General features: G+C 38.5%; 2 protein-coding genes across 2 annotated transcripts in view; one reads left to right on the top strand and one right to left on the bottom strand.

Moving 5' to 3' along the window:
- Nucleotides 1-17,644, bottom strand: part of pvalb7 (parvalbumin 7) — a 34,905-nt gene extending 17,261 nt beyond the window's left edge. Inside the window, exon 1 of the mRNA XM_008429927.3 lies at nt 17,490-17,644. Coding sequence (XP_008428149.1) covers nt 17,490-17,496 — 7 coding nt within the window. The 5' untranslated portion in view covers nt 17,497-17,644. The remainder of the gene's footprint in view (nt 1-17,489) is intronic.
- The window catches only part of ncf4 (neutrophil cytosolic factor 4), a 30,293-nt gene extending 4,618 nt beyond the window's left edge, over nt 1-25,675 (top strand). Inside the window, exons 4-10 of the mRNA XM_008429791.3 lie at nt 2,728-2,798; nt 5,009-5,136; nt 8,703-8,754; nt 17,623-17,721; nt 20,486-20,637; nt 22,043-22,108; nt 25,348-25,675. Of these exons, the coding sequence (XP_008428013.2) occupies nt 2,728-2,798; nt 5,009-5,136; nt 8,703-8,754; nt 17,623-17,721; nt 20,486-20,637; nt 22,043-22,108; nt 25,348-25,555 (776 nt within the window). The 3' untranslated portion in view covers nt 25,556-25,675. The remainder of the gene's footprint in view (nt 1-2,727; nt 2,799-5,008; nt 5,137-8,702; nt 8,755-17,622; nt 17,722-20,485; nt 20,638-22,042; nt 22,109-25,347) is intronic.
- Nucleotides 25,676-26,811: the final 1,136 nt, after the last annotated feature.

Below are 26,811 nucleotides of genomic sequence, written 5' to 3'. Positions count from 1 at the left end.
GTGTGTGTTACACTGACAAATATTTTATTTTTATTGTTTACCACAAAGTAAGTAAGTTTTTTTTTTCCCTAAATATTTTAAGCTGTCAATACATACGAGGAGAACAACAACGAAAATCACTTTTAGCAACTTTTCACAAAATGTAAAAATTGATCAAGGTTGCCAGGTTTCGATAACATCCACCTTAAAAATGACTGGATATGCGTGATATTCAAAAGTATATATGGAGTCCGGTTTGTTTGTTGAGGTGTGGATGTGCAATCGGGAACCAAAAACCTTTAAAAAGATGCATCACTAACTCTAATTTTCAGAGGCATCAAATACGGTGTGTCCTCGTTACGTTGCCTTCGTCTTTTCTTTGCCTTTGTTCAGCTCGTTGTTTTTCCGGAAGTCTGTCTTTCTGGGATTTGTCATCAGCGTCTACATTGATTATGATTGGAAGCCACTATTTGAACCAATAAGAAGCCAGCGCCTTCAAGTTGGCGGCATTGATCTGGAGGGTGGAGGTCGGTGTGCGTATGGACTACATAAACCCATAAACATCGTTGACATGCGGTGAACAACAACGTCTACGTGGCATCCGTCTTGGTTTAAGGCTTCATTTAACAAAAACAACTCAGTTTACTTAAACAACTTGACGTCGTGTTTTCTGGACAAAGCTGTCTGATTTTCGCATAGACGTTCTCATTTCAAGAAATCCCAGTATCGCTCTCAGTCCCTCCTGGTTTGACCCAATGTATTTCTGGGTCAGAAGCGATATCTACTCCCTCCGTCAGGTTCTGGATCCGGCCCCGGTTCTCCTCCCATCGGGACGCGACCCGTAAAACATCCACAAGACGAGCGCTGAAATGGAGCTCTTTAACCCAATTTGTTCTTTGAAAGTCCATAGTCAAAACGTCTTTATTGGGAACAATGTAGCACATAAAAAAAAAAAAAAAACCTTAAGGCTATGATGTGTTTCACTATATTAAGAAAGTTCTACTTTCCCACAAACTCAGATATAGCAGCTGCCACTATGGAGTCTGCTGGTTTAATTGGACTGCCAGATCTCATCAGGATGGAAAGGGAATAAGGAAGACAGTGGGGAGAAGGGGCTGATGGGAAGACGGGCTAAAAGAAAAACAATGCAGACTGTGACTCGTCGGTTTAGGCTTCTCTGATTAAAGGGGGGAAGCGCATTAAGACGTTCATGTCAGAATTTGCGTTGGCTTGTTTCCTCTTTCCCCACTTCCCAGTTGGTGAGGAAAGAGGATGACCGACATTACAACACATCCAAAAACCAGGGGGGTGGAGGAGGACTGTTGGGTCTAAATTTAATTAAACAGCATCGATACATGGATGAATGTCTGGAGAACAATCTAGAATCATAGCCAATCTCAGACTAATCTGAAATGTCATGTTCTTAGTTTGAGTAAAACACATCTCAGTACTTCCTGTTAGATGTTTGGTACAGAGACAAAAAGTCAACCTGATGGATGGTTTGACCATTATTACGGCTCAGTATTAAAGTGTAAACCTCATAGGATGGTGCTCAGATCTTCCAAATAAACACAATTTTGAATTTTTGCTTGGAGCGTGTTGGCATGCTAATACTTTCATTGCCCTAATCACTGTTTAACTTTAAAAACAATATTATTTCTGTAAAACGACAGTTTTCAAATTGCTAAAAGTGCTTCTGGGTAGTGAAAAACAAGTATTCATCACCCTTCAGATTTCTTCTGTTTGTTTTTTGTCTCAGATCATGATGGATTTAACATTGGATAAATGTGACATCAGTAATTACAAAAAGCAGTTTTTAAAATAGTGATTCCATAGATTAATGGTAAAAGATAAATAAATACAAAACTACCCAAACCAACCTGGCCCTATGTAAATAATGCAATGTCACTAGCCACATGAAGTGCATTTACCACCAAAACGTCTGAAATAAATGAAGTCATAGAAATGGCTCCTGTTCAACAGCAAGACGTAGGGATAACATAATAAAAAGCAACACTGTGCTGCAAAATACTATTTAACTTTGTCAAACTCAAAACGTCAAACATCGTGTTGGTAGTTTGATTGTCTCATCCTGATGTGATAAAATCCTGACTTGGACTTTAGGACATAAACTATTTGCTCTATTTGTTGGAATCAGAAATTCTACAAAAAAAAAAAGAAGAAGAAAAACCTCTTACAGAATAATGTGCAGCCATCAGTTTGTGATCTTTAGCTCAGGAGAACTCAGGTCACGCAGCAGAACAATACAATCTAAAAACTAGCTGCAGGTTCCTACTCCGATAGTGGAATCGCTCTACTTTGATACCAGATGCAGAATTGATTTAATAAAGTCAACCAACTGATTAGGATACTATCTTAATATATTGATCTTATAGAGCAAATCTACGCTAGCATATGAAGCCAACCAGCGCTCCTGTACGGTACGTCAAGACAAGACACATCAAAATAAATCACTGCCCATTCTGTAAGCGGGCGAAAACTTTTTTAAGCTGCCGTAAAATAACCTCTGCTCACTATCTTTACAGTAACATGTTGACAATAATCCACAGTTTATTCGACCTTAGCACATCAGATGATACATGTGGTAAATTGAGTCATGTGAAATCTTGAACATAAAGGAAAACACCTGAAGTGCAACAATTTCTGCTCCCCTATAGGCAATGTCTGCACGGAAAAAATCCTTTTAATTCCTCTCATGTCTTTGTGAACCTTTAACTTTGACTGCAGGAAAAATCTACATCGGCAACAAAAAGGAGATTGCAGAAAACCGGATCCCTGAACTCAACACGTACATGAAGGTAATCACATTTGATTTTCATGTAAAGCGCTTCTTTTTGGATTTTTTTTACATTTAGTTCAAAGGAGAAGGAATTGCTGGCGCGCTCGCAGTCTTCTGTGCCGTGCGATGCAGAAACCTACATCTTAGTGGGCAGAACGATGCAGTAGGTGGATAAGCACCGACTCAGATATTTCAGCAGTAGTTTGGAGATGGAGCTGAACGTGTAGGCGTTTCTGCTCTCTTCTCTTTGCTCTGCCCTGTGCCCACATCACGTCTGACTGACTTCAGTTGTGGGACTTTTGACATGTTTCGCTGCTGCTCCATTGCTAAAAACACGATCAGGTTCTGTTTCTCCCACTCACTCACTTCTCTTCTCTCCTTTACTCTTGTTCTACTACAACCTACGTTGCTCTCACTTCTCACACTCTTATCACCTTTGCTTGCCTTGCACTTGTAATTCTCGTCATCTCCTCCGTTTTCATCCACCTCACCGCTACACTTTGCCTTGTCCTTGCCCTTTACCATCACTGCAGTTGTCGTTAAGCCTTTCAAATATTTGCTGGCATCTCCAGACGTTAATTGACAGAAGATGGTTCAGGTGTGCCAAACCATGTGAGTTTTACTGAACCCAGGGCGGAAAAAAGATGATTTTAAAAATATGTTTTTCTTTCCGTAAAAGATTAAGAGTATAGTTATGCGTCAGTTAACTTTTACGGCAAACAACCAGAGCATAACATGGTGCAGTACGGTTCAGTGTTGTACTGTTTCCGGTTTCCCTTCATCAAGACACCTGGATTCACTACAAATTCATACATCCAGCCATCTGCTGCCTGTTTGCCTAGCCAAAGTTGGCGTGCAGAGTTAACAAGAACAGTAAAGAAACCCAGATATGCTTCTTCACAGTGACACTCTACAGCTCTCACCGGGGAATAAATACTCCCTCCACTGGGTTTTGCTCCTGCATTGGGGTATCCTCCAAGCACGATATGGTGGAAAACCTCCAAAGAAACTTTCCTAGGAAGGAAGCTCCCCTTTCTGACCTCAGCTGTAGAGCAACAGCAGTTGTACTTTGAGTTGTCTCCAAATGACTGAACCCTGTAAGGTTGAGTCCAGCCATCTAAGTCTGCTGCTTGTATCTGTGTTGATGATCAGAATGTAGCTAAACTGGTAATTCATCACCTTTACATACCAGGGAAGCACCTACATTACTGCTGACAAACCTGTCAGTCGATCCTCCAATCTCTCATGAACAGAACACCAAGAGACTTGACCTGATGAATAAAACTGACCCTTGACCCTGAGAGAGCAGTCCACCACCACGGAGTGGAGCATGGGATGAAGGTGGCAACAGTGGTAGGAGCATGTCCTGGAACCGGTGGGTTGCCAGTTCACTTCCGCCTCACACAGCACTGCTGCCCCGCAACGACCCCACTCTGCTCCTTCAGACTAGCCAGCAGCAATTAGCGAACACCTGGTGGAGCTGAACATTTGCTGGGCTCATTATAGGAGCTACTTCTCAGCTCAACGCTGGTAAAAAATTATGTTAAAGGGTTAATAGAGGAGCCATGTTGTGATGACTTCCGGAAGGCGGAGTTTCAGAAAGAGCAGGAGTTTCTTAAAGAGACAGAGGCCCAATTTCAAGCATTAAGTTGCAAAGTCAATTTTTTTAAGTCACATATTTGATATACAATATATAGCATTTTCCTAACAACTGAAGTTAACATAGTTAATTGCTTGTGCTATAAAATGGCACTTTGTGCCTGGAAAACACATAACACTTTAACCCTTGTGTCTAGAAATGGGGTCCAACCGACCCCACACACGTAAAACTTGTATCATTTGCCACAGTTCTCTACGTTTGCCTCAGTCTTCGCACGCACAAGGATTAAGTCACAAACATAACAAAAAGGGTTTAACAGAAAAATGTTATTAATATAGAGATAATATAATGATTATTTTACATGGCAAAAGAAAAAAAATATTGGGGATTTTTTCACTTTGGTGAAAACCCTCGTCCCTGTACTCTATTCTAGAGGTGTGCAGATTCGTTCTTTCTTAAATCCAGTTTGCGTCCCAAAAAGCCGCTAATATGATTGTTGTTTGTTACATTGTTCATGCATCTGTTCCCTCATCCTTATTCTTTATCCTTGTCATATCATTGGGAGGCACTGCATCCTTCCAGTACCCCCCCTTCTGCCTCCCAACTCATCCTTACTTCTCTCTCCTCAGAGGCTGCTTGGTCTTCCAACATGGCTGCTGCTTGATGATGCTCTCAGGATGTTCTTCTACCAGACAGAGCAGGACAGTCAGCACGCTCCTCGGGCCCTGAGGCGTCTTCGTCCACCCACCCGCAAAGTGTAAGCCCGGCCGCTTCAAAATAAAAGCACTACTGAAGCAGACTTACAGTGTTGCCTAAAACAAAGGGCAGTGAACCTTTCCCAGTGTTTAAAGCAACCTGACAATAATACAGTCAACACACCAGTGCCTGGATTCTGGTTGGGAATCTGGGAACCATGTTACAGTCTCTACTCTGATGACATTCATCTGTTTATCTTATTATTTTAACCAGATCATATGAGTCGGTAGCAGTCACAGTTATTTGGCAATTGGTTTGCTGGAGCTGAGATTTTATTTTAGATCTGATCAAATGTTTCACCCTTAGTATTTGTGAGCAAATTCAGTTGAGACTTGACAACAAAGTTTGTCTTTGCCACAACTTTCTACTACCAGTTTTTGAAAAAGTATCTTCTGCTAAGTATTTGTAGACGCTTAATCCCTTGGGGTTAGCAACCTGTTTTTGCTTTAAGGATATGTAGGTCAGAGTTATGTACATTACAGAACATGTTTCTGTGAAACATGGTCAGGATTTAGATTTACAGTGTTTGAAAAAACAGCCAATTTTTAAACGTGAACAAAGGACAAAGCGTGACCCCAGACCTTTGACCACTTATGTCACTGTCTTGACTAACATTAATTGAATCAAAATATGTTTATGTTTATTTCTGACAAATTAGGCTACCGTAACTTCTTTAATGTGTCCTGCTTTTTTAAGAGCTCTCTAGGAATCTCATCAGCTTTCTGTCGTGTAACAAAGGAACAAATATTCAAACTATGAGGAAGCTCCTGTGATCATTTCCAAAGGAATTATGAAATACTAAAACAGCTTTCAGGGTTGAAGAGGCTGTGGGGAGTGTTAGTTCACGACAAATGGTGTAAATGTTGCTGGATGTCATCAGCTGTTAGCCAAACGTCTGATGTTGAACGAAGTCACAGGGATGTTGGAATGATGTTGACTCCAGTCAGTTCAGTGGAAGTGAAACTTCTCTGCCTTTAATAGTCTCATTAATCATATGTCTGACTGGAATGATTGACACACTGTAAAAAATTTTTTTTTAAAGTCTCTAATTTATGGTAAAATACTGGCAGCTGTGGTTTTTATACCATATAAATACGTTTAAAAAAAATTTAAAATCCAAAAATCCACAGCTAACACCGTATTTTACGGTAAAATTCTGCTGCTGGTATTTTACCGTAAATTATAGACAGGTTATGTTTTTTTTAAACATAAGATTCTTTATGTTACGTTTATATTAAATTTTATATCTTTATATATTTGTGCTCTTGTTTAGGGTCTGAAGTCTTTTCTTTTTCTTTGTTAGTTTTTCTGAATTTGGGCCCCAATTCCAGAGACTGGAGCTAACATATGGCATCTCAGTGTTTCTAGATAGCCACAAATTTGAACATCTCTATTTTATCATAAAATTTACCTTGACACTAATCCACTAAATACTTGCTAAATAGATTATTACACCACAATCAATAATACCATGATGAGAATGTTTTGCACTCAGCATCCTGGTTTCTTTTGGTCAACCAGCCAATGCACAATCTGGAGGTGTGGGTGCTTTCCCAACTCAACAACAATAATTCCCAGCGTATGCGATGTGGCAACAGTGACCTTTCTAGTCATGAACTTCCTGTCTAAACATAATACAGTTCCAGGTCTTCAGATCCGTGTTTCGGTTACGTTGCTGATTTCTGTCTCATAGACGTTAATGACCTGAAAATTAAAGTATCCTGGGACTGAAGATAACATGAGAGCACTAAAAAATACAGATTGTGTTAAATACTAATAAACCATTGTTGATTTAAACCCCTTAAATTTCTCTTTCACAAACTGAAGATTTTAGTAAGATTTTATTTGATAGACTAACGTGACGTTGTGTCAAATTGTAAAGTGGATGAAAAAGGATGAATAAAAAGTCTCCAATTTACCCACATGTAGCCTTAAAATGTGGTTTTGCCTTTTATTTTTTATCCTTCTAATTAATACTTTGTGGAATAGCCTTTATCTGAACAACACTCTCCAACATGTTAATTATTATTATTTATTTATTTATTTTATTTCAGAATTGCTCAGGCTAAGTCAGATTGGATAAAGTGCATCATAAAACCCTTTTTTGGGGGGTAAACATACTGAGAATCATGTCTCTATATCTTTCCACTTCACAGGTATACAACAGGTTTGTGTTGATCTCAGAAAATCCTAATAAAATACATTAGAATTGTAATTTGACCAAAATGTGAATGTTCAATTGTATGAACAGGCCTGCAAAGGCTGCATGTTCTCATATTCCTCTCAATTTCTGGCTGCGTTGAGCGAAGAAGCAGAGAAACAACGCAACACAACGTTACACAAAAATCTCCTTCCTCTTACCTCACAGCTCTCAGAGCCTCTCATTGGCTCGTTTTCTTGTGGTCCAGTCAGAGTTAAGTGAAGGCTCTCTCAACAGGAAATTATGCAAAGCTTTGACTTCTTCCCCTGCCCTGTTCCTACCTTAAACCAGTTCAAAGAAAAATCCACCTTTTTTGTTGGAAACGTTCAAGAAACCGACGTTTCCTCTTTTGAGTGTCTTACTCTGAGACACTTAATATGTTTGAAACCATTTCTCACGTTCGGCGTTCCCGTCAACTCTTCAGAGCAGAGATACTTCTTGAGGTAAATAGGACATTTATTTTTAAACCCTTGTGCTGTTTTTTTTTTTTTTTTGACAACCTGATGCATTTGTTTTCTTTTTAGTCATAGCGCATGGTGTTTTTGTTGGAGCATGAAGTGCCTGTGATTTCTACAAATTTAGTTTTTGAACAAGAAAGATAATTTTGTTATCTGTATAATACAGGCAAACCAGTTTTATGGGAGGATTTCGATTCAATTATTGAAGTATTATGAGTTTTGATTTTCTTAAACTCATTTAGATGTTAAGAAAAAATGTAATTCTGCACATACCTTGTTAATTATGAAATTTCAGTACACTATTTGCATTTTTTTTCATATAAAGGACGAGAAAGAATAAAAACATCAGATTATATTTATGCTTGTAGTAAACTATTAATACTTAAGTGATTTGTTAAAAATTTATTTGAGGTTAAATTCATATTTTTTTGTATGATGAATAAATTTCGGTGCCAAATTTGAATCTATCCATCCATCCATTTTCTTTACACCCTTGTCCCTTGGTGGGGTCAGGAGGGTTGCTGGTGCTGATCTCCAGCTAATGCTCGCCAGTCTGTTGCAGGGCAGCACAGAGACAAACAACCATGCACACACACACACACACACACACACACATTTTATATATATAAAAAAAAGCCTTATAAGGTATTTTTGGAAAATTAAATAAAGAAATCTCATGACAGCACATCTAATTTCTCAGGACAGATTTCAGGCAAACCAATAGCACATAAACGTCTAATCCACTCCGGTGTCCCGACCGAAAATACACACATTAAGTCGTCCTCTTGCTGTGAGCCGTGGATTATTTTGGGAAAAGCTTGCTCTATCAGTTTGCATGTTTTTCACCTCTGTCTTCTGCAGACGACGTTCGGTTGCATGACTCTTTCTACGTTTTTCTTTGTGTTCTAGGAAAACGGTAAAAGAACCAAAGATGGACCTCTTCTCCTCCCCCAGGGCAGAGGTACATGAAGCTGCATTTTTTTTGTCTTTTTCTTGTTGCTTTGGCTACGATCACTTCCCACAGAGCTGCAACCTCGTAGTTAAAGCAACCACGCAGAATGCACTAAATCACCCAGAAACATGCTGTGTTATCCTGTTAGCAGCACCTAGTTGGCTTCAGTGCAACTCATGATACACGCACGCACACACACACGCACACGCACACACACACACACGCACATGCACGCACACACACACACCAGTAGAGTCCTAACACTACCTGAATTAAACCCTGAGCCTCTAAAGAAGTTTTAAAGGGCATAGAAATCATTTTAAAAAGTCGATTAGGCTAATTCTATACAATTCTTGCAAATTAATAAGAAATACATCAAAATTTGAAACGGCACATAAAATGCTACACAATCTGAAAATGAAAAAAGTGAAAAGAGTTAAATAACTAGAAGTAACCATACAGTAACACTGACATCTTTCATACGATGCCACTTTATTTAAACTGGAAAAAAAAGAGAAAATGAGATCCAACTTATAACAATTGAGTTAATTTTTTACATGTAATCAAATTAAGTTTGCCAGCCTTAATTTATTTACGTTGGTTCGACATGAAAACTTAACAAACCAAATATTTTACCTGGATGAACTCAGTTTGACTACTTGTAATAAATTAACTCAATTCTTTCTAAGTTGGATGACTTGTTTTCTTCTTTAAATCTTTTCTCGGGTTTTCTTCCAATTCCTAAGAATAATTTAACGTCCAATCATAGTTTAGGTTTGAAGAGCCACTTCACTGGGAGCTAATATCTCCCCGATCCTGGGGAAATAATAATAATAATAATCCTGCTTGTGTGAAACACAAATTTACAGGCCTGTTGAACTCTATTTCTTTCACGAAACAATGTCTGCATTCTTATGAAAGGTTGACAGGAACAAAGCTCTTTAAAAGTCAATCTGGTTTGCTGAACTGTCATCCATGTGTAAACATAAACATGGTTAACATCAGACGCATTTGCAGTGAAAATGGTTACACACACAAACAGACTGGACTAAAAATAAGTGAATTCAATGAGACACTGGCTCATTTTCTTGAGACAGAGTCTCTAGAAAATGTTTTATCACTTTAGGAAAAGCCTGTTTAACTATTATTGCTAATCATTGTTGGTCCTTTTAAAGCATAGCATATACATGTGATGTATTCCAAAAGTTCTGCAGTAGATTTAACACTAACTATCTCAAAATAACAGGCGGAAAAGATAAGTGGAAATTTAGACTCCTGTGTCAAACAGGCGTTATGATTTTGAAGTGTTTCAATGCATTTCTCTTCATCCACTTCACTGTGACCTTGTTGACCTCATCAAAAGTTTCTGTCTCGCATCACTTCCTGTTTTAATTTAATTACCTCTACATTATTCTCCCTTCAAAGCTCTATGACACCTTAAACTCCTCCTAGATTTGTCCTTCTGTTTTCCCCTCACACAGGTGAACTCTACACAACTTTGTAACCTTCTTAGCCTGAATCCTCTCTGCTGCCTCCTCGTCGCATTCTGTCATTATTGTTCTGTTCTTTGCTAAAACTGTTTCAATGCATCAGTCGTTCACCTTACAGCTGAACAAGTTTGGTTGGGAGGCTATTGCAGCAAAGGTAAGGTAAACATGCTGCAGAGGATCTGTAGGCTAGAGGACATGATGATGATGCTTGTTAATATACCTACCTATCTAGTCACTAAGCTATCTAGCTAATGAGCTATGTAGCTAATGAGAAATCTAGCTAATGAGCTGGCTATCTGGTTAGCTAGTTAGCTGCCTAATGAGCTATGTAGCTAATGAGAAATCTAGCTAATGAGCTGGCTATCTGGTTAGCTAGTTAGCTGCCTAATGAGCTATGTAGCTAATGAGAGATCTAGCTAATGAGAGATCTAGCTAATGAGCTAGCTATCTAGCTAATAAACTATCTGTTTGTCTTTCTTGGTAGTGGGACTCAGTTAAACTTTTTGAATTAATTCCAGGGTCTGTAATCAACAAATTGAAATTAATCACATTTTTATTGAAAACTATGTACTGAAAATTTTTTTTTTCAAACCAATACAATCATTTGCTGCTAAATTATTGAATAAATTCACATATAAGCTCAACAACAAAGTTATTTAATTGGTTTTAACTTTTAATTTCAAGGTCCCCGCTGAGAACTTTTGAATGTAAAAAAAAAAAAGTGATTAATTATATACTTTTTTTTTTGCGTGTTTAAATCTGTAATTACTTTATCAAGGTTAAGGTGTTCAAGTATTTATTTTCCTTTTGAGAGCGCGTCCTTACTGTGTGGGCTTTTCAAAAGGCTGCAGCTGAACGGAGCTGTACAGACTTTATAAAGTCCAATGGTTGAGCGACCATGTCTTCTGCAAACTGAACATTGAACCACAAAATGTTATTAAAAAGACAAATGTTTTTTATTTAAAAACATGTTAACTTGATTAAAAAGTAAAAATTGAGGAACTGTCCTCATGAAGACATGAAGGTCTTAATTTGTTGGGAATAATCAAATGGATTAAGCCAGTCTGGTTTTCAACATATTTGCTGTAATTCAATTTGAAATGGACATTTGAGCCAAAAATGTTTTCAAAGTGTTTTTTTTCTTTTAACTAAATAATGACTGAAAATCCAGAGATACTCTACTTATGTCTTACGTTTAGAAGAAACATAATGCTGTTAACTGCAAGAACACAAAATGTCAACATGAACTTTTGAATTAAAACAAAACCACATTGCTGAAAAGTTACTTTGAAGTTAGTTTTGTATTAATTCAAGTGTACTGAAATATTTGCATTAGAAACTAGATCAAGTGGCTACATTAGCATCAGCACGTTGCTAACATTCAGGATTTCAACAACCAGGACAACGTCTGGCTCTGAAGCCAAAAGTGGTGTCGTCCAATCAGAGATGTCTGAGGTTTCCCAGCGTGACCTAGCTCTACCGTTTTGCTAATGTCGTCGTGTCTTCTTAATTTGTAGCTGTGCTTGGTTAACTTGAAGAATTTCAGGGCCACCGTAGAAAACCTGTCAGTAGTTCACTTTCCCTCAATCACGACTATAAACATTTGCTTAAAACTGGAAGAGACAAACTTTGCACATTTTGCCTTCCCCTTACTGTAGCGCTGTCAGTGAGCTCTCAGTGTACATTTTCCCTCTTGGGTAAGTGGCTCGGTCTGCTAGGCTAATAGCCTGCATGCTGAGTGCGTGTCTGCAGGTGAAGTGAAGCTCTTGAACTATCCATGCTTTATCCCCTCGCTAAAGCATTTAGCTTTCCTGACCTTGTGCTGCACCAAAACCGTGGGACTCTAATATGCACACACACACACACACACACAGTAAATTTTCTTTACTGCATACTGAAATAGTCTTTAATCGCCAAACTTCATTTCACTGCCTCCTCTCTGTCTTCTTACCCTCTCTCCCACACAGAAGTAAAACACCGATGTACTCCACTCATGAAGCTGCCAGCCTACTCAACATTTATTTTAGCTCTGTCTTTTTTCTCTCTGGAAAAGTGAGTGATCCTCTGTGCATTTTTTGGCTATGTTGTGTGTGTTCCCAGTGCTGCTGGAAAGAAGCTATTAAGCTCTATCTGAGCAATGATCAATGGCTGGTGTGAGCCTTATGGATAACAGGAGAACACGGGCATTTGTCACTGCAGAGCACTACCGTCTTCTCTGCAACACTTCCCACTCCGTAAGGATTTATTCCAGGCTTTGCCCCAAACAGCGTGATGAGTAATTGTTGTGTGCTACTATGAGCTTTAAACGAGGTCAATGAGACAAGCTGCTCTCGGTTGGCGGGAGTTTCGTACGGATAAGCCAGAGGCACGGTTTGTCCAGTGAGGAAAATGAGCACAATTCAACAGAAAAGCAGAATTAGAGAAGGAAACACATTTTAAATTGCTGCCAGAAACGGGATAGATAAACACCTTGATGCAGCGCATGCTAGTAAATATGGCATTGCAGATTTTCTAATGAGTATTAATTGGAAAATAGGTGGTTTAATATGTATGTACAAATATGCAGAACTATCTTTAAGAATAATCCGCCTCAAAAACATGGAGATCGTTTCCCAAGATAAATAATGAATATTGAGGAGGAGCTCAACTTCACAGGGACTTTAAACTAGGGATGCAAACAATTAATCAACTTACAGTTACTTGTTGATTAATTGTTTATTTGATTAAAATTAGTTCCAATTTATTAACTGATAACGTCCACTTAGGCCTTCAACATATTATGAAACATGTTGCCCTTTAGAAGCATGTTGTCCTTTAACCCTGTGACAGACTGGCGACCTGTCCAGGGTGACCCCGCCTCTCGCCCGGAACGTTGACTGGAGATCGGCACCAGCAACCCTCCTGACCCCACACAAGGGTGTACAGAAAATGGATGGATGGATGGATGGATGGATGGATGGATGGATGGATGGATGGATGGATGGATGGATGGATGGATGGATGGATGGATGGATGGATGGATGGATGGATGGATGGATGGATGGATGGATGTTGCCCTTTATGTTATGGAAAGACAGTCTGCCCTCTTGATGCAAGAGAAAACAAAAGTGTTCTTGCCTTTAAAATGGCCGCTTACCAATTGATCATTGGTCGATGGATAAGATCAATTAACTTTAGATTTACTTTAATCGATAACTTGCGTCGAAACTAATGGCAAATAGTGAAAATTAGCTGCTTAATTTGAGTTTTATGTCTTTGGACATACAACTGAACATTTTTGTCTCAACTGATTATTCAATTGGGACTCCAAGTGAAAATGTACACGTTAAAGGAAAATATTGTTACATTGTTTCCACCTTTTTACAATTACTCTTTCTTGTTGCTCTTTAGTTTTATTATATAAATTAATTTTCTGTAAGACCATCAATTGCTATGGATGGAGACAACAACAGAGACGACAGAAAAACAATCTTAAAAGGATAACAGGATGGAACAAAGATGATAAGGTCATAGAGCGACAGAAGGTATATGGAGACGGTAAATTGCTTTGTCACAGCGTATTTGGTGTTTAAGTTGGAAATGGTGGCCTCAAACACATTTTCACATCATCTGCAAATTACTGCAACCTGAAGGTCCACACTGTAATAAAACAGTGTGAAGAGCCATTTATTAAAAATAGCGGCCCTGGATTCATGCGGCGAGAACAAGTGTGTGTGTGTCGTCCTCTGGGTGAGTGTAATCTCAGCGGATTGTTAATCCAAGCTGCTCCCTCTTTCCCCAGCTTCATTAATCTGCCACCAGTATGTGTCTCATTTTCTCTTGACACACATCCCACACACACTTCCTCTCCTGTGTAGCCAGTGAATGAGACACACAAGAGAACATGTGGAGTATTCCGAAGAAATGTTTCTTAAATTGTCGACATGTCGGACTCAATTTCAGATGCAATCTCTCTTTTTGGATTTAGCTATTCATTTTCAAAGCTTGTGCATTCACGCCACTCTACGTGCGTACATGTTTTACAGCTGAACATATGGAAAGAAACATAACCTCTTGTCTCAGTGTCTGGCATCAGATTGAACCGTTTCTGGTTTGGATCAGTTCGGATTGCCTCAATGATCATTTATATCGTTTATCGAATACCAAAGTTTATCACATCACAGCAAAAATAGAAAATCTTACAAAGTATTTTTGGCCTAGTTTCTAGTTCAAATATCTTAGCAGACTAGAAATGAGAGAAAACTAACTTACAAGTAACTTTTCAACAAAACATAAGAGCTTGTTTTAGGTCAGTTTTGTTTTAATATTGATGAAAAAGTTCTTGTTCCATTGGCAGATCATTTCACTTTAACATGGGAAAAATGTCTTGTTCTAAGTGAAATTATTTGCCAGTTGAACTAATACTTTTATATTAATATTAAATAATTATTTACTTAAAGCAAGTAACTACGTCTTGCATTAAAGGTACTGGTAAGTAATCTTTGTCTTATTTCAAGTGTGTACGGAGATATTTGCTCTAGAAACGAGACCGAAAACACTTGGTAAGATTTTGTGTTATTTCAGTGATACTTTTATTTATTTATTTTTTACCTTCTTCAAATTCAGAAGTTTACTTTTGTGTTACGAGTATGGTTGCAATTTCAGTCGGTGTCGTTGTAGAGTAACTTGTCCTTTAAGCAACGCAATATTTTTGGGATTTTGTCCCATTCCTTGTGACAGACCTGGTGTTACTGTTTCAAGTTTTTGGGCCACGTTGCTCATAATTTTCAACTTTCTTTGGAACTTTGAGGTAGCCACTCTAAAATATTGACATTTTGTCAATATTTTTGACAATGTATATTTGACAATATATCAATATTTTGTCAAATATTTGGCTCTAGCATGTACTTCCTGGCTTTTGTTACCACCAAATTAACCAGATTAGTTATATTGTACCTATTCTGGCTGAATATGTCGAGTGGCTGTCCATTTGGAAGACCCATTTGTGTTAATGATTGTACTTTCTGTCTCTTATTTTAAAATGTTTCTTTAACATTTCCACATATTTCCTCTTGATGCTAACTGCTTTGTGAAGTGCATCCGTCCCTTCTGCAGCAAAACTCTCACACAGCATGACACCAACACACTCCGGTGTTTGGGATGGTGGCATTGGAGTGTCTCCAACAACGTTTGGAGACATTGGAGTGTGTCTCCAAACATTAAGACTTTTGTCCTCGAGTTCATTTACAAATTTCAACCTGCTTTTAATTTAGTGTTTGGAATAATGGCTTCTTCCTTTCCGAGTGGCTTTTCAACCCAAGTCAGGACAGGATTTGTTTCATCTAATGATACAAACTAGTCAGTGGGGGTCAGAGACAAAGTGTCACTTGCTGCGTTTCCATTACGAATGTGAACGAAACTTTGTCAATATTCTGCTGACGCCCAAAAAACACAATTTCACAATTGCTGTGGTTCCATTAAATAAGAGACGTAATTAAAATCACACCTGGATACGTTTGTTCATGAGATAAGTCCCTAAAGATCATGCCACGCCGTCGTCCTCACACCACTTCCTGTTGTCTTTTTCTTTGTGACAACATCTGGTTGTTGATCATGTGACGTGTGTGATGCAAATAAAGTGTTTCCTTTGAAATTTTGCACAATAAGCCAATTTCAATACGGCCAAAAAAAAAAAAATCTACCTCTTACTGGTGCTAAAGCAAGTCAACATGTCACTACACAGGGAGGTTATTGGTCACACTCCACCTCTTACATCCATTTCCTGCGTAAAAACCATTGACTTCTCTGTAAATAACATTCTAATGCAAACACAAATATGGACCTAATTGTAATAAATTAGCATAAACTGATCTGACATTCTTGAGGTTGAAAAACTGCAGAGGAGAAAACAAATGTCTTAAATGTTTTTAAGTTTAGTAAAATTACAAAATCTGTGCAGAAAAACCAGCATAAAGACAAAACACGTGTTTAGGTGAGACAGACTTGTAAAAAGTGGACGCAAACTGTACATAAAGTTAAAAATTAGGTTAGTTTCCCACTGAAACTTACTTACAAAATGACTTTTGCAACACGTAAAAAGAAACTTGCAGTCAAATAAACGATTAACTGATTTCCAATTAAACAATCATAATTTCTATTGATCTGATCCGTTTACCTATTTTTGTCCTTTTCAGCCACAATAATATTGCTAATTACAAAAATAACCTAAATTCCCTTCTATTCCAGAAACATTGTTGTTACACCAATGGCACCATCATCATTTCTCTGTGGGAAACAAGCAGCAGAAAAACATGCAGCATCGATCAACTCTCTACAGCGCTGGCTGCACCTCTGCTTAACTTTTACTTTTCTCATTACCCACCATCCTCTTCCTCCTACTCTTCATCCTCCTCCTCCTCCTCTGCACCTCCCTCCCACTGCTTTTACCGCTCCTTGTTCTTTTTTTGGTCACGGTTGTAACTCTCTCTGCCTTTTCTCTCTTTATTGTTGCTGCTTGCTTTCCTTTTTTTTTTTTTTGCCTCTTAGTCTTTCAAGCTTGACTTCAGCAGATATTCAAAACAAAAATTAACATAAGGAGGGTTTATTTTGTAGGTAAATTGTGGCCAAAAAGTTGCATGGTTATTGAAGTAGTTTGTGTGAGTGGATTTGTCTAAAAGGCTTTTTCTTTTAGTCTAAAACGCGTTAATGGAGTCTGGTGAGCTCTACTTTCCATGCACATTCACTCTGACAGGCTTTTATTCCACACACTAATGACAACCTGGAAGGTTAAGAATTTATCCACCTTTACAAAATGCCTTTTATTACTTTCCAGCATTTTCATATCTGCTCTTCACCTACACAGTTTTTTACATGAAAATGTAGCAGATTGTACCTCTGATGGCCTCAGCTTCCTAACTGGATACATTTCTCTTTTTGTTTGGTAACACTGATTATTTCTTTACAGATTCCAGTTAAGAAATATCACCAGGTGACATCCAAAATGTCATCTCGCTGCTTTTTGTTTCTCTGTCAGTCTTGGGTAGAATAGTTCATATATGAACTGGTCTTCAAATCATTTGTTGAACTCCGAATGTTCAACTTATTTTACCATGCCTTCATTTTTAAATTGTAATTTTCATGGTATTTGTGTATCAGTTTCCACCTTTTGAGCAAAAACCTCAACTTTCTAAGCAGAATAATTTACATCCTTCTTTAACTCACACACAAACACTCATCCATCACTCTCCAGAAACTAAAAAGTGTGTGAAGTCTTACCCGTCATTGCTCACTCTTGGTGCTCAGTCCACCTGCTTCGCTCTGACTCTCTCTGTTCCTCTCCTCGTTCTCTCACTCACTTGATTTTTTTAAATCTTCTTTTTTTCCCCCCCCTCCGTCTTGTTCGTCTCAGGCGATGTTTGACTTTCGCGGGAACGGCAAGGCAGAGTTAAACCTGAAGAGGGGAGAAGTGATCTTCCTGCTGCGACGAGTCAATGCCGACTGGCTGGAGGTAAGAACAGAGAGCGGGGAGAGAGAGAGAGAGACGGAGAGCGGAGGAGGGAGAGAGGGAACGCGTGAGAGGTGGGGGGGAGGCGAAAAGAGTTGGAGAAGAAGAAGAGGTGGATGGAAAGGAACAGAGAAGGATAAAAAATAATTGATGAAAAAACAGTGAAGCTGGCAGCCGTTAAAAATCTAAAAAGTGCTAAAACGTATACTATCCATTTTGATCTGACGAAATAAAAGGGCAACCAAGTCCAACTTCGAGTTATTCAAGGTTTGTAGGAGGAAAGGAAAGAACCAAGATCAAGGAACAAAGCTGATAAAGTTGTAGAGAACTTTGAAGCTGAGTTAAGGCCATAAAGTAAAATGTCCAACTCTGAAAACCTCACTATTTGTTCACATTACAACAAGCGACGCACTCCAAAAAATGAATCCTTTATGTAAGAGAAAGAAACTAAATGTGGAAAGATGGAAACCGAATCAGAACTTCTGTCCAACTAATAAAACACATAATGAAGAAAACCTCACAACCTTCAGAATCTAAGGAGCCAAACTCACTAAAACTCATGTAATGTGGTACTTATAATATTTTGAAGAAAAAAACAACAACTTACATGTCTGCAAGAGACAGTTCATTGTAATTGTTGATTACAATGAATGAGAATGTGATTTTGGATTTAGAAGGGCAGTATCATGTGAAATAAACTTTTTTGAGCTTTACATCATGTTCTAATGTAAACACACCTGGAGTTTCGCTTTGATTGTTTCATGCAAAGAATCAAAGCAAAACTAAATGGTTGAATCTCCCGTATCAACCATTTAGCTATGTAAAACGCCTGGTTGGACCTAGTCCCGCCTCCAAGGACAAAGCTCCTCCTCAGAGCTGCAGCCTCTAATCTTCTGCCTCACGGAGCAGCTCCTTCAGACTAGCCAGCAGCAATTAGCAAACACCTGGTGGAGCCCCAAAGCCGACTTTGTACCACTGAGCAACTTTTGCACATTAGCTCAAGTTAGACGCCTGTGATGTTATTTCCGGTTCAAGTGTGGCTTAAAATAATAATAATAATGTATCCAAGCAGAGCTTCTTTAGCAATGATTCTGGGTTTCCTGTTTGTGGAAATAAATCTGATTTATTTAAATGTACATGGATGTACAGAAAACACAAAAGTGTTGTTCTTACCCAGGAGCAAAGAGATGTAAGAATGAATAACAGTGAAAATAGAAGACAGAAAATAGATATTAAATGAGAAATAATAATAATGATAATGATAATAAAAGATCTGATTAGAAGCTAAGCCTGCCATCCAAAATCACACATTTTAATTAGCAGCTCGACTCTGAAATACGGACGTTGGCAAGCGATATAATTGGAATAAATTCTGGTCAGTCTTAAAATAAAAATATAAAAAAGTGAGGCAACATGATATGTATAAAAAAATGTAAAGTTAAGAAACAAGAGTTAAAAGTGAGTGGGAGAAAGAAACAAAAGGTGGAAGCTGATGTGATGGAGTGAGAATAAACATGGAGGAGGAAAAGGCACTTAACCTGAACGGGAGTTCAGAACCGGGTCCAAAAAAGCTGAACATAAAAACCTTGATCTGCTCGTTCTCGCCAACGAACGCAGCACAACGTTCTGCAAAAGTGTTGAACCAGTCCGAATTTCTTCAGGTTTGCTTCCCAGGAGAAAAACTTTGATGTAATCTTTCAGCAGGGTTCAGATCAGTTTCTCTTCAAGCTGTTTCTGGATATTTTCTATCCATTTATTTTGCATCTGATTATGACGTTATATTACTCTATTCTTAAAGAAAAAGAGACATCAGGACAAGTGAAAGAAAGAATAAACAGTATTAGGTCTAAGAAACCTGCTACATTTTATGCAGTAAATAAATCTCCTGTGTTAATGAAAGTAAAGACCTAAAACAATGATTTGTGTGTCTACATGCTGGATTTGCTGCTAAAATCCTGTTTTCTGTCTCTGGCAGAGCCTTTAATTGTGTTTCTTAATGGAAACCCCACAATTGCGAGATTGTCTTTTTTTTTCTAAATTAGCAGAACACTGACAACGTTCTGCATGAATTTGTAATGGAAACTAAAAAAAGCTTCCATTAAAAAAAGAAAAAAAGAAGTCATTGTTATTTTTGAAGATTCAACAAAATAAATGAAAGAAACGTTTTTTCTTCGAGACAAGAAAGTTTGTCTAAATATCCAGGCTTTTTTAATTTTTTAAGAAATTTAAAAAAATCTTTTTATTAATCTTCAACAGAAAACCTGCAGAAACATAGATCCAGACCATTTAAAAGTTTAAAATTAAAATTGATTTGTTTCCCTTCTTGGCATGGACCAACACTAACACCATCACGGTTCCAAAACAACTCTACTTATAACTTAATGATTTTTTATTTATTTATTTTTTTTACAGACAGGCATCATTCACTTACTATGTATCTGATTTGTCCTCCTTGTGTTGTCCCATCACAGTTCTTTGAGTCAAACATTGATTTCAGGCTCATATTGTGAAAGTTTGCACATGGTTTTCATTTTTCCAGACTAACAGGCTCAGATATCACGGCGTGCTAACGGAGCTTTACGACCGCGCCGAGTGCCTCTCACATGAGCAGCACGTTATGAGCTGCCTAATTATTCCACCAAGCCTCCCGGGCTGCGGATCTGTTCGGGTTTTTTTTTTTCCCCCTCATTTCTCTCTTTGAATTACCTCCATCCTCTGAGACTCTCCTCATCACTTCGGTGTTTCTCTCTTCTCTCATTTTCTTCAGGGGACAGTGAACAATCAAACAGGTATTTTCCCAGAATCCTTTGTGAAGATTATTAAGCCCCTCCCAGATAGTGACTCTGAGGGTGAAGGCGGGGGCCACACCTACAGCTGCCTCCGCTGTTTCCTGCTCACCCCATCCGGAGTGGAAACCAGGTCGGTCTGATCGATCCACGGCGTTTCGTGTGTTTTATTGTTGCTCTCTGTATAACATGAAGTACTAGATATTCACATTTATTGCAAAAGAAGGACACATTCCTCTTTTCTCACTTCCTGACATTTAATCAGACTAAACATTTTGTGTTTTAGGTCGTTTAGATTTTCCAGCATTTCTGTTTCTGAAATACAAGAGAAGATTTTATTATTATTATTATTCTTTGAATTCAGAAGTTTACATCAATTTCTTTAGTGTAATTAAGTCCTTTCACAAGTTTCTTCCAACAGTTTGCTGGACTTCTGGACATGTGGCTCATGGCAGCGTTGCTGCGGTAGAAAACTTCTGTTAACTAAATGAAACCTGGAGTTGGAGGTGTTGTTAATCGCACTCTGCTCCACAGCAAAGGGAAAAATAATACAGAAGAACCATTAAAGAACAACTCAAAACCACTCTTTTTATTTATTTTTATATTTTTTCGCTCACTGTGTCGTCTACTCTACACTGCACACACACACACACGTGTATGTGTGTGTATATAAAGTCAGTTACCATAGCAACTGACTTACAACAGCTCCTCCATATGACAAGTCAGACATTATGTTCCAGTTTATTGGGATTCAACACCAAAAACATGTAAACGTTTCCCACACAAAGAACAGGACATTCAGTCTGTTACAGTTTTATGTTTTCAGGCTCGATGTTTATTTTGTGATAATTAATAAGTGGTGCTGGTTGATTAGCTAAACATCTGCTCTATGGATGATCAGTCAGAGAGTCGGTGTGTGTAACTGAACCGAAACACCCCAAATTACACAGCATGTCTACATGTAAAGGTTGTCAAAGTCAAGCTAGCGTAACTGAGCTACGTCCCTCTCGCTATTTTTCCTTCAAGCTTTTTCCTGACCTGTGAAATGTGATGACCCTGAAGCCTGCTACCTAAAACACCGAGTCCTTTTTTATTTTATATTTCACCTGTACATTTAAGACTCAGTGTGTTGTGTTGACAAGTTGACATCTATAACCAGGGGTAGTGATTGTTGGTGAGCAGGTTTTTCTGCCCTCCAGCAGGGAGATGGGGGCTGGCCGTCATGGTGCAACCTGTCTGTAAATGGAAATGCATGTAAATACATGGCTTCTACTGTATTTCTAAACAGTACTGCTACTGCAGACATTCTCCAGGAGCAGATGGTCAGAACAAAGGTGACAGCCTGCTCTCAACAGGGCAAATAAAGTCTGTCTGAGGTTGACAGACTTTATTTTGCACCACTTAAAATCTACTGAAATAAGACAAAAAAAAAAACATTGTCCTGACTGTGGAATTTAACTGTTTCTCCTTCTGTCTCTGGTAATTAAGGTGGGAATCTTTACAGGCTAATTTTTGGCCATCTTTGCCCATTCTTACAGAGACGTGTGTGTACAAGAGGCACTCACCATCCAGCCAACGTACAGCGAACTGGTGTCCCGCATGAGGTGAGCGCTGCGCTGCTTCTGCTTTCGTTGTGCCGGTTCAACGTTTTTGTGGGTAAAACTGAGAATTTGACGTCTGTAAGAGCTGGTTGCATTTGCATCAATGTGAGGAAACACAAATATAGGTGTCACTCTTATATGTTTCATAAGCTGTGCATAGGTAAAGGTATCGTGTGCAACTTCACACCTTTTAGAAATGTGATAATGGCTTATTTGGTAGAACTTTGGGGTGAAGATTGGGGACACGCTATGGATATTTTTCCATGTGTGAAGGAGGAGTCTGGTGTCATCTGCCTCTCACTGCAAAATGAGAGACAGAATCTGTTTCCTGCTGTTATTAAAACTGAAATTATCCAAACGTATTTATTAAATCTGCACTGATTGACAGCTGATCTAATTCATCTAGGCTTCGCCTCTAGTGTTCATTCAGATAGGTAAATAATTTCACTTCTATATGCCTCACAAAAAAAAGAAAACCTTTTGAACTTTTTGTCAGTGCAACCAGTTCTTTACTAAATTCTTCTGTGTGTGTTAATCTCAGGATAAATCCAGTTTTTCTGAAGAAAGTGGGAGCTGAATGCAAACTCCTTTTCAAGTCCTATTTAAAAAAAAACACTATCACTTTTTATAAGGTTTTGTCACATCCTTTAAAAGCTTCATGAAGTCTTAAATGTGTATGTGTGTGTATATAAAATCAAGTTCTTAAAATTTCTTAAAAATGTCACATTGGCCTTAAATACATTAATCACAGGTCTTAAATTTTGTTGTGACAGGACTATTTAACGGACATTCCTGCGTAAGTAGTAGTGGGCAGAAATCTTTGTGGCATTCTGTGACTCGAGGTAGTTGAGGCTAACGCTAACTAGCTACTAATATACCCTTACTAGCTAGTTACGTGTTTGCTTCTATCATGGGAAAATTTATTGCCAGTTGGATGGACGTCATTAATTTTCGCCTCTTGCTCACTTCTGCTGCCAACCAAAATGAGGTGAAGCGCAAAAAACTTTTTCCCTTTGAAACTTGACACAGACAGTGCGTGACGCACAAAGCTGCTGCCAAGAGCTGCAAACAGACCCAGAAGTTTCACGGTTTTTGCCAAGATTGATAATCCCCCAACCATCCTCTATTCTTAGTTTTTTTAGGGTTTTTTTTGTGTCTGAAATATTATTCAGGGTGGCATAAAAAAGGTCTTAAAAAATCGACTTGCTGAAACCTGCAGATGCACTGTTATCAACGAACACATTGTGTTACTCAATCACATCCCAATCAAAGGCATTCCAGTTTGTTTGTAATGTCATAAAAATGATAAAAAGCAAAACTGAAGTGGGTGTGAATACTTTTACAAGGCGTTTGTTTTTATTTCTTAGTTTTGCTGATGCGAGTTGATTCTCAGTCTCTGCCTATCTGGCGATGATGTTCTACATCTTAAGGCGGCTAACGGTCTGTTCACTCACCTGCCTCCCCTGAGGGACAGCCGACCTTGTTATGTGCTGCAATACTTACCACTTTCCAATCATCAGAATTAATCAAAAGAAATTCCTTTGGGACCGTTCTTGACTCCTCCTCCATCGCCTCACTTGGCTGTCTGTTCTTCTTTGTCCCTTTTTTCTTTCATCCATCCTCTCTCCCTCCATTTCTCATTATTTGCTCATTTAGATAGGTGAGTGCTACAACGACTGAACCCCCCCTCCTCTATTTATAATCAGCTCATTTCCTCTGTTTATCTGCTCATTATTGTCTCTCCGTGTTTGGGGCTATTGTGCCCCGGAGTCGGACGGATGAGACTCTGCTCTTGAGTTTTAATACGGCTCAGCGCTGATAACTAGAGGGAGAGAGGCAGATTAGAGAGTGAGGGTGTGATGCTGGATGAAATGAGCAAATGGGATTTAGGGGAAGAGGAAATATTAACACTTTATTGAAAGGGAAAGAGGCTGTGATTGAGCTGAGGTTTTTTTAGTGTAAATTAGTCAGCAATTTTAATTGATTTAAAGTCTTATTCTAGTTGAACTTTTGGCACATTCAATCCACGGTTGGTCACTAGGCAACTGGTGTCTACCTCCGGCAATAGTTCACAAAATTTGTTTTGCTGTTAATGTAAAAAAAAACAACATTTTCACAGTCACAGTTTTTCCTTTACATAAGAAATGCAACTAAAATCACACGTGAATAAATTCATCCTCCTACCACTTCCCATCGTTGTCTTCTTCATCATTTCCACCAGTAGTAACATCCGGTCGTTGATCATGTGACTCGTGAGGTGAAAAAAAAAAAAAGTGTTTTCATTGCAGTTTTGCAAAATAAGCTAATTTGGATGCAGCTGAAAAACCACCTCATCTTAGTGCAAAACTGTCTCAGAAAAACCCAAAACCACTTCAGACCACAGAGAAAAATGTGCTTTTTTGGAAAATTAAGAAAGTTATTTTGACTTTTGGCATTTCTATCAACCTTTTTAATGCAATACTTAAAAAAAAAGCAGCAGACCACTTCCTTCAGACCAAAGATGTGTCAACAGTGAACATTAATTGTGTAGCAATCTTTTATTCTTTCATTCTCAGGGTTTTTCTTTCATCATGAAGGGTTATAAATAATACTTGTTGGAACAAAATCACTTTAGACCAGTTTCAGTAAGCAGTAACATGATTGCTGTGTGAAACATTTGTTTCATCTATTTGACCCAGAACATTTTTCCCCGTTTCTTTAATTTCTCTAAACGTTTTATTTTACATTTGCCATCAGCTTAGTGAATTTTCACTGTGGGATCCAAAACCATTCTGTTTACATGAATTCTGGATTATATCACTGCTCTTCCTGTGGGAGTGTTACTGCTCCAGGTTCACCTATCTAAAGAAACGAGTGACTGCCCACTGCAGACCGGTGTCCACAGAGAAACCGCCCAAATCGGTTCTAATCTCAGATTAATTCATAGCAGCTATGGTTTAAAAGACAAATAAAGTTCCTTTTGTTTTCATTAGTACAACTATAAATTATGGATTAGAGCGGAGGTCCAGTAGGGATTATTAATCTGTAGTTTCAAACTACATTATCATTATAATTTTTAAGAGGTTACACCCTAAAACTGAATTAAAATCCCTTTTAATTTAGATAAAGGGATATTCCTGGGAATTTTTTGTTGTTGTTGTCAAAATGCAGTTAAGTGTAACAGATCTAAAATGATCAAAACCAATTCTACTTGTTGAAAATATGTTTCATCTAGATTATTACAGACTCTCTCTCTCTGTCAGGAATGTCTTCAAGGTGGACGACATCGCCCTGAACTACCGCGACCCCGAGGGCGACCTCATACGCCTTCTCGACAATGAGGACGTCCAGCTGATGATCAAGGAGGGCAGGCGTCAGCAGGGCCGGATCCAGAGGCCGGTCAACCAGTTTCCATGGGAACTGCACGTGAGCATGGCCTCTGACCTCTCAGTTTACGGCTCTGAACCCTGAGAGAAATATTTAAACGTGGAGCAAGACAGAAGGAAGTACGGGAGCTAATGATCACTGCTGTACGTTTATTCCTAACGGATCCAAACATTTCACTTAGCAGAATAAACTAATTTCAAATCATTCTTGTGCACTTGTATTTATTTAAAACGCTTTTGTGTGCAGTTTTAGGACAAGAAAAAGTTTTACTTGTCCTAAAGTAAACGAGTTTGGTGTTAAACTTGAGTCGCACTGAAACCTCTTTCAGAAAGTGAGAATGTCCAGATGTCGTCTCATTTATTTTGCTACACCGAAGGATGGGATGGATGGATGGATTTGTTGTTCGTCGGCTACTTCCTGTCCTCGTCTTCTTCGTGGTTTTCTCCAGTGGTTCTTCATAATAATCACATGCTTAATTTAAAGCATGTGAAATTCGGACATTTTTCTAAGAATGTTGTCCAAAACACATGTAAGTTAATGTTCAGTTACAGGTGGAGCTGTTACTCACATTTTAATGTAGATCAGCATATTTTAAAAAAATCTATAAAGAGGTGGTGATTTTTTTATTTTATTTTTTATTTAGCAAAAGTCACTTCTGGCAAAAAATGACCTGGGCCATTATTTCAGGAAGATGACAATATGCTAAAAAGGAAAAAGACAGTTTATCCTTATTGCACTTTAAAAAAATTAGTCTTAAATGTTGGGAGTGCTTTATAAAGTGCATCTACCTTCCAGTAAACTGAAATTACCTGCATTATCATTTCATGTCTGCATATTTCTGTCTGTCAGCCCTCTCAGGGACTCTGACATCCTGACATTTCTCTCCATCTCACACCCTGCATAACCCACCATGGAGGCACATTCACCCTCTCCCCGGAATATAATTACCGGCTCTTCCTCGGGAGTTGCTGCTATACGTCAAATTAAGGAATATAATGAATGTTATTAAGGCCAGCACTGTGTCAGAGTGCAGAAACGTACCGAGAGCTCCTGATAAAAGGTGGGAAACGTTCCACAAAACCCAGGAAACTGGAAGTTAAGGTCACATTTTATTCATGTTTTATTATTAGTATTTTTTACAGCATATTTTCAGAAGCATCATTGATTTGAGTTAAGATTATAGCCATCACAGAGGCCGAGTCTCAGCAGGTAATCTAAAACACGTTGAGCTGAAATGACGTTTCATGGCAGACTTGAGCTGCAGGCGCTGACAGAATGCGGCAGAGGAACTTGGTTCGCTCCGTGTCTTTGACAGTGAGGATCCTGACAGGAAGCCGCTC

Source organism: Poecilia reticulata, chromosome 1 (assembly GCF_904066995.2).
Source record: "Poecilia reticulata chromosome 1, P_reticulata-male-v2, whole genome shotgun sequence".
Lineage (NCBI taxonomy): Eukaryota > Metazoa > Chordata > Actinopteri > Cyprinodontiformes > Poeciliidae > Poecilia > Poecilia reticulata.
The sequence above is the reverse complement of the archived record's forward strand: the minus strand, read 5'-3'. Positions and strand labels throughout refer to the sequence as shown.